General features: G+C 47.9%; 2 protein-coding genes across 3 annotated transcripts in view; one reads left to right on the forward strand and one right to left on the reverse strand.

Annotated features, from left to right (window-relative positions):
• The window catches only part of hivep2a (HIVEP zinc finger 2a), an 81043-nt gene extending 67793 nt beyond the window's left edge, over positions 1-13250 (reverse strand). For both annotated transcript variants that reach the window (XM_081602719.1, XM_081602717.1), the window contains exons 1-2: positions 13109-13250; positions 7187-7223 (exon numbers count right to left, since the gene is read on the reverse strand). The gene's annotated coding sequence lies outside the window, so the exon portion shown is untranslated. The remainder of the gene's footprint in view (positions 1-7186; positions 7224-13108) is intronic.
• aig1 (androgen-induced 1 (H. sapiens)) overlaps positions 13105-17500 on the forward strand; it is a 19521-nt gene continuing 15125 nt past the window's right edge. Inside the window, exon 1 of the mRNA XM_081602750.1 lies at positions 13105-13201. Coding sequence (XP_081458876.1) covers positions 13199-13201 — 3 coding nt within the window. The 5' untranslated portion in view covers positions 13105-13198. The remainder of the gene's footprint in view (positions 13202-17500) is intronic.

Consider the following 17500-nt stretch of genomic DNA (forward strand, 5'->3'; position numbering starts at 1 on the left):
TAATGAAACATTTTCTGAAAACCTGCTCAAGGTGGACATGTTCTGATACGGGCGTATGCCCAGGGCGGCATCAGGAAGGGGCGGCCACGTTGTTCCCTGGATGTGGAGTTAGCATCTCTTAGCTTCCTGTCACATATTCATTTGTTTTTAAGGGTTTTTGGCTCTAAAGTGTGACGACAGGACAGCAGGTCATGAGAGGGACGACATGCAGCAAAGGTCACCTGGCCGGGAATCGAACCTGCGCCCAGGACTGAGGCCTCCACGTGGCTCCACAACATCCCATAATTTTAACGGGTTGGAGGCGACGGAAGGAGGACGCAGATTGATATTTCATGAACAGCATCAATAAAAGCCTTAAAGTTACATTTTAAACATGAAAACCTAAAACCATCATCTCCGCTTCACGCTCAGCAGATTTATTTCCTGCGTCTGAAGGCGCTAACGCCATTAGCATGTGCTAATCCCCTTGACTGACAGGAAGCATGAGATGCTAGCCAGCTGCGCTAGCCTGAAGATTTAATGCTCTGAGAGGGAGCTAGCGTGGAGCTAATCGCTCCCAAAGCTCTGCAGCTGGAGTTAGCTAGCTAATCCCAGCGGCTGCAGGAACAACCTCAATCCGACGTTTTCACAAATATGTCAAACGCAGAAAGTGCATCGTGGGATTAAGATTAAACTGCTGCAGAGAGGAGAGATTTCAGGAGCATTTAGCTGCGGCTAGCAGCAGTGCTGAGGTAAACGTCAGGGTTTATGTAAGGATGGAAGAAAGTGAGACACATCGAGTTTCTCTGCTTCACAGATGAGACACTTGAACCTCTGACACTCCAGCAGCTTCCTGTGTGAGGACAGGAAATTATGTCATGCTGGTCGGGTCACAGAAATATCTGGGTAGCGATTATCTCCGAGTGCTGCAGCGCGTCGCCACAAGCGCTTCACAGCCAGGCACCTGCTGCTCGCCTTCTTCCTCTCCATCCCCAAAAATCACAGGCTTCGAGCCGACCCGTCCTCCTCCTCCTCCTCCTCCTCCTCCTCCTCCTCCTCCTCCTCCTCCTCCTCCTTCCGTCCCTCACGTTTACAGAGGAAGGGCAGGAAGCCACGGAGCGACACGCCACCTGTTCCCTGACGGGAGGAAGAGGAAGAGGAAGGCCGCGAGAGACGAAGGAGCCGCAAGTCGAGACATGAGAGCAAAACGGATCTGGAGCGAGAAGCTAAGAGACTAAAAGAACTGGGAATGATGGGAATGATGGGAATGATGGGAACCACTGGGACATATGAAACAATAAACACAGAAAATGAAGAACAGGAAAAGATTTCTACACTCTCACTGCAATAATAATCATTTTCTGCTTTTTGCCGATTCGGCATCATCTGCCAGCAAATCCAAACGTGAAATTATTTTGGAAAACGATCAAAGACGAGTTGCTAAGAAATGGAAATTATTCATCAGTGATCCAGAAGAAAAGCATCTAATTTTAAAACCCAGTTATAGGATTTGGGTCACTTTCTTTCTAAACACTCGTTTAGCAAGTTTAATCATTTAAATAAAAGCTGATTTAACCTCTACTGATGAAAAGCTGAATAATTTATTTTACATTTTGAGAAAACTAAGCTGACGATAATTTAAACCTGATTAAAAATAAAAACATCACCACCTGGGTAACATTTCTACTGAACTGCTGTTGGGCCAGACAAACTCAGCCTAAGGGCCACAAATGGCTCCCGGGCCACACTTTGGACATCCCTGCTTCAGATCAAAAACTCACTTAGTTTTAGATCATCGTTGATTTTGGTCCATATTTGAACTTTTCTTCATTATTCCTCTGTAACGGAGCGTTTTCCGTTTTCACCATTGAAATGCTTTGCTGCTGAAACGCGCGGCGCTAATCAATAAAACTGAAAATCAGGGGGTCAAGAACTGACCCCTGAGGGACGCCGGATGCCACCAACCCACCCTGAGAGAGTTCAGGTTGGTTTGGACCAACGATGGCTGGAGTTCAGTTCGATAAAAGCCAAAACAAAAGTTTCAAGGCCTTCAAAAAGCCACAAGAACCACCAGTGCAGAGCTTTTCACGGATCTGAGGACGGCCTGAGAAAAATGTCTGAAAAACAAAGATCTTCTCATGCAGACATAAAGTCAGAGGTCTGACACATCAGCAGACTAATGCATGTGCAAATGCAGCAATGCATGCACTCATCCACAGCTTCACCTCGCATGCACACCTACGGAGCACGAGCAGGAAGTGAGCAGGAAGTGAACAGGAAGTGAGCAGGCTGCAGCAGCAAGGAGGTTATTTGCATGAGGAATAATGCAGAAGCAAAACCAAAACTCTTTATTGCACCACACTGTACCCAGAAGCCCACAGTGCACACACACACACACACACACACACACACACACACACACACACACACACACACACACACACACACACACACTTTCTGCCATAATCCAAGAGAACACATTTTCACTTTGAAAGCAGGGCTTCATGTCTTTCTTCTCAAAACTTCGCCTCGCGCTCATATTTGCTCTCTGCTCGCTTTTGGAAACACCTTTTGGCACAGTCGCCTGGCAACCTCTCAGCCAATAGAATGAAAGTGTTGTACTGAGTGCGTTTGTTTCCTTCTAGCCTGTGTGCCTATGTGGCTACCATCGATTGTAGCAACCGGCACCGCCCACTGGATGTAGGGAGCTGGTTGGGTGAACAAACTCCTGCCTAAGATCAGTAGCTGTTAGCACTCAGTAGCTGTTAGCACTCAGTAGCTTTAAGCACACAGTAGCTATTAGCACTCAGTAGCTTTAAGCACTCAGTAGCTATTAGCACTCAGTAGCTATTAGCACTCAGTAGCTTTTAGCACTCAGTAGGTGTTAGCACTCAGTAGCTTTTAGCACTCAGTAGGTGTTAGCACTCAGTAGCTATTAGCACTCAGTAGCTATTAGCACTCAGTAGCTTTTAGCACTCAGTAGGTGTTAGCACTCAGTAGCTGTTAGCACTCAGTAGCTTTAAGCACTCAGTAGCTATTAGAACTCAGTAGCTTTTAGCACTCAGTAGCTTTTAGCACTCAGTAGCTTTTAGCACTCAGTAGCTTTAAGCACTCAGTAGCTGTTAGCAATCAGTAGCTTTTAGCAATCAGTAGCTGTTAGCAATCAGTAGCTGTTAGCGATCAGTAGCTGTTAGCGATCAGTAGCTTTTAGCGATCAGTAGCTTTTAGCGATCAGTAGCTGTTAGCACTCAGTAGCTGTTAGCAATCAGTAGCTGTTAGCAATCAGTAGCTGTTAGCAATCAGTAGCTTTTAGCAAACAGTAGCTGTTAGCAATCAGTAGCTTTTAGCGATCAGTAGCTGTTAGCAATCAGTAGCTGTTAGCAATCAGTAGCTGTTAGCAATCAGTAGCTTTTAGCAATCAGTAGCTGTTAGCGATCAGTAGCTGTTAGCAGTCAGTAGCTGTTAGCACTCAGTAGCTGTTAGCACTCAGTAGCTTTTAGCGATCAGTAGCTGTTAGCAGTCAGTAGCTGTTAGCAGTCAGTAGCTGTTAGCAGTCAGTAGCTGTTAGCACTCAGTAGCTGTTAGCAGTCAGTAGCTGTTAGCAGTCAGTAGCTGTTAGCACTCAGTAGCTGTTAGCAGTCAGTAGCTGTTAGCACTCAGTAGCTGTTAGCACTCAGTAGCTGTTAGCAGTCAGTAGCTGTTAGCAGTCAGTAGCTGTTAGCACTCAGTAGCTGTTAGCAGTCAGTAGCTGTTAGCAGTCAGTAGCTGTTAGCAGTCAGTAGCTGTTAGCAGTCAGTAGCTGTTAGCAGTCAGTAGCTGTTAGCACTCAGTAGCTTTTAGCACTCAGTAGCTTTTAGCACTCAGTAGCTGTTAGCACTCAGCAGCTGTTAGCACTCAGCAGCTCTGCTGGTGGATGTTTAGTGTAACACGGAGCTTGAAGCTAACGTCTTTGTTTCTCCTGCCTCGGTGACTCAGGCTGCGCTCACTGCAGCTTGAAATGACCCAGTTCCCATTTTTTTTGTCAAATCTGATTTTTTTGCGTGGCTGTAACAAAGACTGACGCTGGTTTGTTAATCAGTGCAGGTGTTGGGTTGGACAGCCGAGATGTTCAGGTGAGTTAATGGAATGAGAAAATGTCCGAGTCTAGAACTGAACTTTACATGACTTTAATTAGCTCTTGAGGTTCCTCCATACACATAAATACGGGCATGAGTGTGTGTGTGTGGTTTTCTATAAAGAGAAACAAACACAAATTATAAGGACTTGTCTGTAAATACTTCTTTCACAAAGACAACCAAATGACCCCAAAGGGAATAAAAGTAATAAAGTCAGCAGCTGATTAATACTGGCTATGAGAATGAACATAATTATTATATATCAATAATAATCAACCCTGCTAATAATAGTCAGAGAAAAGGGGCATTTCAACTGGAAAATGATGTCATGCTAAGCGGCTAGCAGTTAGCTCTTCACCATACGAATAAACTACACGAAACGACCATAGTTTTCTACAAAGTGCAGATTCGGCTCTTGGAGAAACCGAACTAAACCAGCAGTATTACTTACATTCAATAAACGATCTCTGGTGATATGAGAACCAATCAAAGCTCAGATCTATGAACACATATGATCGAGGAGCCACCTAGCGGCGGAAACAAAATACTACATAAAAAACACCTTAATAAAGGAAAACTAAACTAGAGGCTGAAATGTACGGGCCAAATAAATGCTTCCTGTTTGTGTTCTGCAGTGTGGACGGGAAAACGACCTGAAGTGTCCCGCATGCGCAGTAGAGGGCGCTATAGCGTCAGCGTTCTGCCAGCCGCCATGAGAAGAAGAAGAAGAAGAAGAGCTCAGTGCGGAAGTAAACATGGAGGCTAACGGTGTAGCTTAGCTTACATATTGGAAGTTGTTGTCCGACCGGAGCAGCAAATTAACAACTTAATGCTCATATATTCCGTCATGGCTGTTGTTTTTCTTCCTTCCTGCGCGTTTCAGGAGCAGAATAGTGAGATTTGTGTCGGATACTAAGCGGCCCTGGTCTCATTCAAACAGAATCCGATCTGTGTTGTTCAGGCTGTCATGAAAATATCAGATACGGATCGCATTAAGGAAAAAAAGGGGGGGAAAATATGGCTGCGTGTGAGCGCAAGAAGTTTTGAGTACAAAAGTCATGAAATTCTGCTTTCAGACTGAAAATGTGTGGTCCTGGATTATGGCAGAAAAATTCCCCCATACACTCAGAACCACACACACACACACACACACACACACACACACACACACACACACACACACACACTCTCTCACTCTGCTTTCCATCCCATTTGAATGCACAAACAAAGAGCCAGTGGACCTCTGGTTGCTTAGAGGAAACGGGAACTAAACTAACTGCTGCTGTTTCGACAACATTCACATCCCTGAGTGCTATTCAAAGTCTGCCGCTCTGTTATCTCACACACACACACACACACACACGCTCCTCCTCGTCAGTACTTCGGTTTTACGCCTTGCACTCGCTCTTCATGCGATGCTGTCAAGGGCGCAGCGTGCGGCGCCTGTGCCGAGCTGCGGTCGCCATGGCAACAGGACACACGCTTCCTCTGCACCTGTCCGTCAGTGAACGCGTGTCCGCTGCGAGAGGAAGCGAGCGTGTGAATGTCCCCAGTCATTTCCCTGGCCGCCCGTTAACCCAGCAGAGACCCGGCTCATCATTTTGTTCGCACCACTTTTGTTTTGTTTTCGGCGGACCAGCAGCGGTTACCATGGCAGCCGCGTCTCCATCTGCTTCTTGTTTGTTTGTTTTTTTTCCCCTTTCATTCCGATTATTTATTTAACGGGTTCGGAGTTGTTCTGGGCCGTTTATGATCCAGAAAACAAGCCGTCTTGATGTTCAGCCCCATTTCTGGAGTTCACTGCTGAAGCAGCTCTGGTTCTTTGTGGTCGGATAACTGCATTGTTGGACCATTTGTCTTGTATTTGAGTTTGGGTCAGTCTGAATACAGAGTAGAGGCTGAACTGAGGAGCCTCACTCTCTGCTTAGCATCGAGCTAAAAGCAGGACCTGACAGAGTTTTCACTTCTGGATGTTTTTCCACCTGATGGTTTGGGAGACTTGGTTGGATTCAGGTCCAAACCAACCAAACCGTCTGACCAACCTGTTCCCCTCCTGGCCTGTGGGGGCGCTGCACCAAGAACCACTGAAGGAAACGACACAGAAACCTCTGAAGACACTGAGAGCAACTTCCTGCTTCACCAGATGGAAACAAGATGGAGGATTTTAGCGGTTGGAGGATTTCTGCTGCTAGCGCTAGGCTAGCATGTTAGCTTTGGTTGTATCTACCCAGAATGCCCTGCGCTGTAGTCCACTTCCTGCTTTTGGAGCGGCCTCCAGTCCGCTTGGCGTTCACAAACTGAACCCAGACCGAGGTTTGGAGGACCAGAGGTCAGAGGTCAGCTACTGTTCACACCTGACCAACCGGACCGGTTAAACACCAGGGTCAGATCGTCTTTATGAATTATTATTATTATTATCAGAAACGTTAAAATACTTTACAGTAGAGGATCGATCCGAGTGTCTGATTTAACGTTTAAACGTCATCAGGCAGAAAACAATAAACAGTTTGGAGTCTGGAAAAGAAAACAAACAAATAAATCAGATTCCAAAACTGATTTATTTACCAGAGCACCGGGGGCCCCTGGGCCAGGGCACTGGGGCCTGAGCACCAGGGGACTGGGGCACCGGGGGCCCCTGGGCCTGAGCACCGGGCCCCCGGGTCGGGGCACCAGGGCCCCCGGGTCGGGGCACCAGGGGCCCCGGGTCGGGGCCGGCTCCTTGAAGGACTCAGAGCACGGCTGGGAAAACTTGACATCTTAGAGGGAAGGTTTGTGATTTACAGGTTCAGCCGCGGTCACACCTCCGATAACGAAGCCATGCGGTTGTCAAGGCGACCAGCCAGGAGGAAACGAGCGAACGGTTAAACAAACTAAAGCATCCGCCGTTTGAAGTCAGTCATGGCTGTTCGCATTTATCCTTTAACATTTTCTCTCACTATAATCGTGGCATCAGATTTAATCCAACTGCGGCTTTGAAACAGAGCAGATTTTATTCTGGGCGTTCAGAGAAACCAAACCTGCCGATTCTGGATCCCAAAACGACCCACAGAACCGGGCCGACAAGCAGCCGGCAGGTCTCCAGCTGATCTTACCTTCAGCCGCTTCGTCCTCCAGCTCAAACCTCCGAATCTGAGGAGACACAAAGAAACAAAGTTAGTCCAGCAGTGAAGGTTTGTTAAAATGGGAAGCAGCTCCAGCAGAAATCTGCCTCTGGAGCCACAGACACTCTTCACACGACACGTTTCATCCAGCAAAGTGGTCAGAAACAAGCGGCGGCGAAAAACCACAGAGGAGGAATAAGGTTGGGTTGTGGCTGCCGGGCCGGCCGGAGGCAGAAGCAGACTTTGCTCCTGCTCTGGATCCACACAGGTTGAACTCGACCAGAACCATCAAAGGCCTTTTAACAGACCAGTGAGACTTAATGACATTTTAACTCTAATTAGCTGCAAAGCCGTGTGAAACGGGCCCCAGCAGCACTCAGCCCAGGGCCCCACAGGGCCCCACATGGCAGCCCAGGGCCCCACAGGGCCCCACAGGGCAGCCCAGGGCCCCAGAGGGCCCGGGGCCGCCTCTGCTTACGATTAAAATCACATTTATCATGTTTTGGTTTATTTGGCCCAGGTGATGAACGTCTGAAAGCACATCTTCAGGGTCTGTTGTGTGGGTGACCTCTGACCCCTGAGATGAAGGGATTCAGCTTCTCCTTCCTGAGACTCGTTTTCCGTTTGTTTTTCATCCTCTGAGGTTTTCTGGCCGTTTTCTTCGTCGATGTTGGGAATGAATGGAAACGAAGCGACTCAAAGCCTCCATGTGGCCAAAGCAGCAGAAACGACCCAGAGACAGAAACGAGCATCGTTTCCGTCTCAGAGCAAAACCTGAGCGAAGCTGGAAGTTCAGCAGGTCAGGCTTCAGGTCTGCGGGGCTTCGATTCAGATTCAGCTTCGATTCAGATTCAGCTTCGATTCAGATTCAGCTTCGATTCAGATTCAGCTTCGATTCAGTTTCAGCTTCGATTCAGTTTCAGCTTCGATTCAGTTTCATTTTCAGTGTCGGCACCAAATAGCGGCTGCAGATTCTCAGCGAGTCACTGGAAGCTGACGGAGCGTCATCAGGAATGTTTGTTCAGTCATTTACAGCAGAGCTGCTGGGAGCAGATGATGATATGAGACAGGTTGGAGCAAACGGACGGGAAAACAGACAGGAAGCAGGAAAACAGACAGGAAGCAGGAAAACGTCCAGGAAGCAGGAAAACAGACAGGAAACAGGAAAACCGTCCCGGTTCTGTCCTGGTTCTGTCCCGGTTTCCTCCTGGGTCTGTCCTTGTTCCGTCCTGGTTCTGTCCTGGTTCTGTCCCGGTTCTGTCCCGGTTCTGTCCCGGTTCCGTCCTGGTTCCATCCTGGTTCCGTCCCGGTTCTGTCCCGGTTCTGTCCCGGTTTCCTCCTGGTTCTGTCCCGGTTCCGTCCCGGTTCTGACCCGGTTCTCTGGGTTAAATGGAAGCAGCTGAATCCAGATGTTTACGCTGCTCCGTTTGTCCGGACGACCCGCCGGAGGAGTCTGGACCGCTGCCATGGCAACAGCCTGGGAGGACGGGGACAGCGTCTGTCCTCTGTCTTGATCCCAGGCGGCCATGTTGGAGGACAGCAGAATATTTACATTTGTTCGGTTCTTCCTCAGTGAAAATCATTTTCTTCTTCTGCTGAGGTTTTAAATTTCTGGGTTATTTTAATCACTTTAAACCGAAATTAAGGAAAATCTCCACGTTTCTTTGTGCTGTTAATCCCATAATATGCTAAATCCATTGCTGCCATTTAATTTTCATATTTTTATTTCTGGTTTTGTTTTCTGGTTTATGTGACAGAAAACATCAAAATGTAACAAAACAAGCAGATTTAATAACTAAAACGGTCATTTGGAGGATTAAATGGAGAAAATAAGATAATTAATCTGCCTGAGAAAACACTGACGGATGTTTGTCATGAGTCCGGACCAGAACCGACCCGGATCCGGACCTGAGAGGCGCTGGATGTGAACACCGGCGGCGCCCAGAGGGGCGGGGAGCGAAGCAGAAAGCAGCGGCGCTTCGAGCTGAAAGCGATAAATCAAATGGAAATGATTGAGTTTGTTTGTCACGTGATTAATCGATTTATTGCCTTTTGCGACACGATCCGGACGTTACGTCTTTACTGAGCGTCTGATGGTGATCGACGCCCCCTGGTGGCGCGGAGGACGAACGTTTTTTAAGTTTTTCTGTTTCTGATGCATCATGTTCTGTTTGTTCAGCGTGTCGCACCTGTAGGCCACCGTAGTTTGGAGCAAAATCAGAAAATATAAACAAAAACTAAATGTTTTATTGATTCCTGAGGTTAAAGGTGAATTTTCTTCTTTCCATAACGTCCAAAGAAAAGCAAACAGCCGCAGCAGGAATTTGGTCCAGATCCAGTCCAGGATGTGAGGCAGAGCCCGGATCACCAGAACCGGAACCAGAACCGGAACCAGATCCACGTTTCCCCCTCTGATAATCAATCCATACTTATTGATTACTTGTTTATTTATTCAGGAGTTAATGGACAGTAACCCTTTAGTGTCTGAGCCTCTGACCTCTGACCCCTCTGAAGACAGAAACGTTTCCTTCACTAAAAAACCAAACAGCTGATCCAACTTGAAGAAATGAGTTAATTTGTCTGAATAAATCAAATGATGTTGATGTGAATGTGTCGGGTTTGTAAAGTTGTTAAAAAATGTAAAGTTGAGTTTGATAACTTAGTTAAATAGAATTTTTAATCTTGTTTCATGTCTTTCACAGCAAAATGTGGAAAATTGAACTTCAGAGAAAAACAAAGAAGTTCAGTTTTCAGAGTTTCTTCATTTTATTCTGACATTTATAAATATAACACTAAATATTTTAATTTTTACTACTAGCTAAATATTTAGTAACCAAATATTTTAGAGTAAATATTTAATTTAAAAAATAAATGTTAAGTTTGGAAAAATAAATATTTTTTACTTGAATTACTAACAAAATATTTAAGTTGCTAGATTCATATTTAGTTAGTAAACTAAATATTTAGTTTGAACACTAAATATGTTGTTAGATAATTAAATCTTTATCTAAAAATTAAATGTTTATCTTGTGGATTAAACATTTAATTTGAAAGTTCAATATTTAATCTGTAAACTAAATTTAATTTGAAATGTAAAAATAAAATGATGAAAATTGAACCTTTATGTCAGGCGGCATAAACTGATGATTGCATTTAGTTTTTATGGTGTAACTTTGCTGCAGGTGCTGCTAGTGGTGCTGCAGCTGCTGTTGCTGCAGTTGCTGCAGCTGCAGCAGCTGCAGCAACAGCAGCTGCAGCAACAGCAGCTGCAGCATCACCAGCAGCTGGAGCACCACCAGCAGCACCTGCAGCATCACCAGCAGCTGCAGCACCACCAGCAGCTGCAGCACCACCAGCAGCTGCAGCATCACCAGCAGCTGCAGCACCACCAGCAGCTGCAGCACCACCAGCAGCTGCAGCACCACCAGCAGCTGCAGCACCACCAGCAGCTGCAGCACCACCAGCAGCTGCAGCACCACCAGCAGCTGCAGCACCAGCAGCAGCTGCAGCAACAGCAGCTGCAGCAGCACCAGCAGCTGCAGCACCACCAGCAGCTGCAGCACCACCAGCAGCTGCAGCCTCCGCTCCTCCAGCAGCTCCGGGCGCCGCCGGTCGTTGCTCGCAGCCTCCCCGGTCGGGGCCCCTCTCTTGACGGCAACACGTCATGGAACATTCCCGGAACCAGCCAGCTCACCACCCACCATCCCTCCTGCCTCTCTCACGCACGCGCGCGCGAGCACACACACACACACACACACACACACACACACACACACCCGCACACACACACACACACACACACGCATGTCTGCATGCTCAGGAGGGAGGGAGGCGCGATGAGCGGAGGAGATAAAGTTCCTCCCATCTGGAGGAGAAACTCCCGCAGCAACTGGAGGGAAGCAGCTGCAGCTGCTGGAGAATCTGAGGAATGTCGCTTTGATGTGAAACGAGGAAACACCGAGCAGAGAGCGGCGGGGTCAGCCTGCAGCCCGGACTCCTCACAGTCAAACTGAAACTCTCCGAAGCCGCTCTGCGCCTCACAGCTTCCTCTTAAAGCGACAGTTCCCTCTTTCTACGGCAGAACCGCCTCGAACCTGACCGGACCGGGCTCACTTTATGCTGCAGACACATGCATCTGGGGTAAAGCGCCTTGCCCAGGGGCACATCGGCAGGAGGGGCTGAGCCCCCTGCCACTGAGGCACCAATACAAACCGATCATCTGTCCTTAAAACAAATAAAATGTGATTTTATTAATCAAGTTCAGTTTTAAAACCTCATGAATCAGACGAGTCCGACCCAAACCTGCTCCGCCTGAATTCACTTCCAACAAACAAGCTGTTCATCAGAACGCACCGCTAGCTCAAAAGCTAGCTGCGCTAACGCTAAAGCACTGACCACAACCACTAGTTCTGCTAACGCTAACGCACTATGCCAGCACAACAGCAGAAGCTAACGCTAACGTGCTATGCCAGCACAACAGAAGCTAACGTGCTATGCCAGCACAACAGAAGCTAATGCTAACGTGCTATGCCAGCACAACAGAAGCTAACGTGCTATGCCAGCACAACAGAAGCTAATGCTAACGCGCTATGCCAGCATAACAGCAGCAGCTAATGCTAACGCGCCATGCCAGCACAACAACAGAAGCTAACGCTAACACGTTATGCCAGCACAACAACAGAAGCTAATGCTAACGCACCATGCCAGCACAACAGAAGCTAATGCTAACGCTAATGCTAACGCTAAACGCTACCAGGCAGCTGGTTTTGACGATCTGAAAATCTTTATTCTGTTTATAGAAAAACAAAATAATAATAATTTTTATTATTTTTATAATAAAATGTATTTATTAACTACATGCAAACATCAAAGGTAGATTTAAGCCTCTAAACGCCACAAACTGAAATATTAAACGTTTCCAAACAGCAGAATCTGATTATTCTGATCTGGAGGTCAGAGGTCAGCTGCGGGTCATTTTGATTCTCCACCGTTTCAGATTCTTCTGGATCGTCTGAAATCCATTTCTGTTTCTGAGGTTCTGATCCGGTTCAGACGTCAAGAAACACGAAAACTCACTTTGATTTCACACTGAATGTGAAGTTTAAATATTCAGCCACAAGCTGAGATCCTGAACCCAGGGAGGTCGTGAACTTTGAACCTGAAGTTAATCTTACAATAAGGAATTTAAACATTCTAATAAAAACATAAACACAAAATGTCTCACCAGGTTTTAATCCACAGGGTCAAAGGTCGCAGACGAAGCAAAGAGAACTGGTTCAGCTCCTGAAATGGACCAGCAGGAATCGCTGGAGCCGATCAGAACCAAATGACAGGAAATAAACTGGAACATTAAAAAGGTCAGAGGTCAAACTCAGGACCCAAAGGCTCTGACAGCTTCAGCATCAGCCACGGCCATTTGCACTTCTACATATTTCCAGGATTTGTTTGAGCTCCTGGTGTGTTCTGATTTCTGCTGGCTGAACTGATTAGTGCGGCTGGACAGTTTCCCCCAGGAAACAGCGGAGTGGCCCTTTAAATCAGACAGGCTTCAATCAGACACCAACTTCAGCAGCGCGACTAAAATCACACCTTTCACTTTTCAAAGCTTGACCTCGTCCAGCATGACCTCTGCCCCCTCTCTGCCCCCCCTCTGTGCCCCCCCCCTGTGCCCCCCCCCCTCCGGCCTTCGCTGCCGCCAAGCCGCTTTGGCTGCTGCGAATTCCTCAGGATGTTACGCAACCCGGGTAATCTGCATGCAGTGAGCCGCTGCCCGGGGTATTCCCCCTGCTCAGCGCTGCCCTTCCAGGCTCAACTGGTCAGAAAGCGGCGCGGATCTGCTGGCATGGCGCACAAACAGCCGCTCTGCCTCCGCGTTGTGCGTAAAAACCCGTCCGGGCAGGTTTGGTTCCTCACCTTCAGCCTGCGCGGAATGACAACAGCAGCAGCCCGCTGACAGTGGAGCCGATCCCGGAACGAGCCCTGGCGGCTCTCCGACAGCACAAGATGGTTGGTAAAAATCCACCGCGGGCGCAGAAAACAGCGGAGCCGCACAGGAGAAGCGACGGTTCCGCTAAAACCAAAGCAAAATGTCCGAGATCCGTTTTTAAGACGTTTGGTTTCCGAGCAGAGCGGAGCTGCCGGAGCGGCTCTGCTGCACACAGACACTCAGTGATCTGGCTGTGTGTGTGTGTGTGTGTGTGTGTGTGTGTGTGTGTCAGGGCGAAATCAGGAGACACACACACACTCTGCTCACACGGGGGTTATTCCAAGCGCCACTTCCCAGAATAGCAGCAGAGAGAGAGAGACGGAGCTGCGGACCGAGAGAGAGAGAGAGGGGGGGTGGGGGGGCGCGGGCACGTGCGCGTGCATGACTGCGTGTGTGTGTGTCTGAGTGTGTGTTTGTGACGTCGTCGGATCCCCCAACGCGCAACCAGGGCAGAGGGAGGGGAGGAGGGGCAGAGGCCGAGGAGGAGGCTCTGTCTGCCGGCGCACAGAGCAGGATTCCCCGGTCACCTCCGGAGGCCGGGCCGCCGCTTCCCGCCGCTTCACTCAGCGGAAACACCGGAATTAAACACGTCATCCAACAGTTTGTTGTTTTAAAAAATAAAGGCAGAAACTTTCTTCATGTACTTCTGATCCAAATCCCATCAACATCAAATTCAGTTAAATTTTACATTTCAGATGATTCAAATATGAAAATACAGAAAAGATCATTACTGAAGAAGCTAGGTGCTACATCCAAGCACCAGTGGAAAGTTTAGTGGAAGGAAGAAATGTATCAGAATATGCATAAATAGCTGTTGGGCGATTGTAAGTTTTAAGTTTAGGGGAGATTGAGAGTTACAGAAATACAAAACGGGGTAGAAAAGCAAAAAAAGTAATAAAATCTGGTTAAAAAACTGAATGAGCTGGAAACTAACACCAGGATAAGTTACATCCCTTTAAGCATCAGAATGAATTATAAAGAACTAGGATTATTTATAACATGATCAGATGGTTTGATGGGACATGAAGTCATGCTAAATAATAATCTGGCTGCTAGCTAAATAACAATAATCTGGCTGCTAGTTTAATAACAATAATCTGGCTGCTAGCTAAATAACAATAATCTGGCTGCTAGCTAAATAACAATAATCTGGCTGCTAGCTAAATAACAATAATCTGGCTGCTAGCTAAATAACAATAATCTGGCTGCTAGCTAAATAACAATAATCTGGCTGCTAGCTAAATAATAATCTGGCTGCTAGCTAAATAACAATAATCTGGCTGCTAGCTAAATAACAATAATCTGGCTGCTAGCTAAATAACAATAATCTGGCTGCTAGCTAAATAACAATAATCTGGCTGCTAGCTAAATAATAATCTGGCTGCTAGCTAAATAACAATAATCTGGCTGCTAGCTAAATAACAATAATCTGGCTGCTAGCTAAATAACAATAATCTGGCTGCTAGCTAAATAATAATCTGGCTGCTAGCTAAATAACAATAATCTGGCTGCTAGCTAAATAACAATAATCTGGCTGCTAGCTAAATAACAATAATCTGGCTGCTAGCTTAAAGAGCCTCTGTTTAGAGCAGTTCGGTCAATGGGTCAGTTTTATTTTCTCTATTTATTAAAACGCCACCGATTCTATTTATGCTCAGATTATTTGCTGATGTTGCGGGTTTTTTAAATCAGCTAAAGCTGCTGAGTTAGCATCTTGCGCCCTTTCTTCTGCTTTTTCAGAAGTTCAGCTGCGGCTGTTAAACGGCTGTTTACAAAGAAACATGGTCAAAGCCAGAGTTGGTGCTCACCTCTGCTAACATGCTAATAGCGGAGCTAATTTCTAGCACAGCTAGCTTCCCCTTAATCAGTTGTTCCTGATGTTATCTTTACTTGTCCGTTTGTAAACATTCAGTCCAACATGAAGTTTTAGTTATTGCCTGTTAAAAGTTATCATTGCTTTAGCATTAGCTTCCACTAAATGCCATGTTAGCGTAGCGCTTTATCATTAGCAGAACTGTTTCTGATGACTGCTTTAGTGTTAGCGCAGCTAGCGGTCCAGTTAGCCCATCACTGCCTTGGGGTCAAAGTTCAAGTTGACATTTGGTGACAGTCTGCGGCTGTAATTCACTGAGTTGTTGAAAATGTTTATTAATGCAGAATAATTTGTGATATGAAGATTATTGTCCTGTTCTGCCTGGAAACAGATGATGCTCTGACCTGGACGGCATCCGACCCAGACATTGGTCTGCTCTGGTTCTGGTTCTGCTCTGGTTCTGGTTCTGCTCTGGTTCTGGTTCTGCTCTGGTTCTGGTTCTGCTCTGGTTCTGTTCTGGTTCTGGTTCTGCTCTGGTTCTGCTCTGGTTCTGGTTCTGCTCTGGTTCTGGTTCTGCTCTGGTTCTGTTCTGGTTCTGGTTCTGCTCTGGTTCTGTTCTGGTTCTGGTTCTGCTCTGGTTCTGCTCTGGTTCTGGTTCTGCTCTGGTTCTGGTTCTGTTCTGGTTCTGCTCTGGTTCTGGTTCTGCTCTGGTTCTGTTCTGGTTCTGGTTCTGGTTCTGCTCTGGTTCTGCTCTGGTTCTGGTTCTGGTCTGGTTCTGGTTCTGCTCTGGTCCGCCGCCTCCCATAGGAGGATCACAGGGATGTGACCTCATCACAGTGACCCTCAGAGTCGCCATAGCAACACCATGGCAACAGAGTGGAGCAACGCTTTGCATCTGCTGTTCATGTTGCAGCAGCTTGGTTCTGGTTCTGGTTCTCTCTGGTTCTGGTTCTGGTTCTCTCTGGTTCTGGTTCTCTCTGGTTCTGGTCCTGGTTCTGGTTCTGGTCCTGGTTCTGGTTCTGGTCCTGGTCCTGGTTCTGGTTCTGGTCCTGGTTCTGGTCCTGGTTCTGGTTCTGGTTCTGGTTCTCTCTGGTTCTGGTCCTGGTTCTGGTTCTGGTTCTGGTCCTGGTTCTGGTCCTGGTTCTGGTCCTGGTTCTGGTTCTGCTCTGGTTCTGGTTCTGGTCCTGGTCCTGGTTCTGGTCCTGGTTCTGGTTCTGGTTCTGGTCCTGGTCCTGGTTCTGGTCCTGGTCCAGGTTCTGGTTCTGGTCCTGGTCCAGGTTCTGGTCCTGGTTCTGGTTCTGGTCCTGGTTTTGGTCCTGGTCCTGGTTCTGGTTCTGGTTCTGGTCCTGGTTCTGGTCCTGGTCCTGGTTCTGGTCCTGGTCCTGGTTCTGGTCCTGGTTCTGGTCCTGGTCCTGGTTCTGGTTCTGGTTCTGGTCCTGGTTCTGGTCCTGGTCCTGGTTCTGGTTCTGGTTCTGGTTCTGGTCCTGGTTCTGGTCCTGGTCCAGGTTCTGGTTCTGGTCCTGGTCCAGGTTCTGGTCCTGGTTCTGGTTCTGGTCCTGGTTTTGGTCCTGGTCCTGGTTCTGGTTCTGGTTCTGGTTCTGGTTCTGGTCCTGGTTCTGGTTCTGGTTCTGGTCCTGGTTCTGGTCCTGGTTCTGGTTCTGGTCCTGGTCCTGGTCCTGGTTCTGGTTCTGGTTCTGGTTCTGGTTCTGGTCCTGGTCCTGGTTCTGGTTCTGGTCCTGGTCCTGGTCCTGGTCCTGGTTCTGGTCCTGGTTCTGTTCTGCTCTGGTCCTGGTTCTGGTCCTGGTCCTGGTCCTGGTCCTGGTTCTGGTCCTGGTCCTGGTCCTGGTTCTGCTCTGGTTCTGCTCTGGTTCTGGTTCTGGTTCTGGTTCTGGTTCTGGTTCTGGTCCTGGTCCTGGTCCTGGTCCTGGTTCTGGTTCTGCTCTGGTTCTGCTCTGGTCCTGGTCCTGGTTCTGTTCTGCTCTGGTCCTGGTTCTGGTTCTGTTCTGGTCCTGGTTCTGGTTCTGGTCCTGGTCCTGGTCCTGGTTCTGGTTCTGGTCCTGGTCCTGGTCCTGGTCCTGGTTCTGGTTCTGCTCTGGTTCTGCTCTGGTCCTGGTCCTGGTTCTGTTCTGCTCTGGTCCTGGTTCTGGTTCTGTTCTGCTCTGGTCCTGGTCCTGGTTCTGGTCCTGGTCCTGGTCCTGGTTCTGGTCCTGGTCCTGGTCCTGGTTCTGGTTCTGCTCTGGTTCTGCTCTGGTTCTGGTTCTGGTCCTGGTTCTGGTTCTGCTCTGGTTCTGCTCTGGTTCTGGTTCTGGTCCTGGTTCTGGTTCTGGTCCTGGTTCTGGTTCTGGTCCTGGTTCTGGTCCTGGTTCTGGTCCTGGTTCTGGTTCTGGTCCTGGTTCTGGTTCTGGTTCTGGTCCTGGTTCTGGTTCTGCTCTGGTTCTGCTCTGGTTCTGGTTCTGGTCCTGGTTCTGGTTCTGGTCCTGGTTCTGGTCCTGGTTCTGGTTCTGGT

The sequence above is a fragment of the Poecilia reticulata genome, chromosome 21 (assembly GCF_904066995.2).
Source record: "Poecilia reticulata chromosome 21, P_reticulata-male-v2, whole genome shotgun sequence".
Lineage (NCBI taxonomy): Eukaryota > Metazoa > Chordata > Actinopteri > Cyprinodontiformes > Poeciliidae > Poecilia > Poecilia reticulata.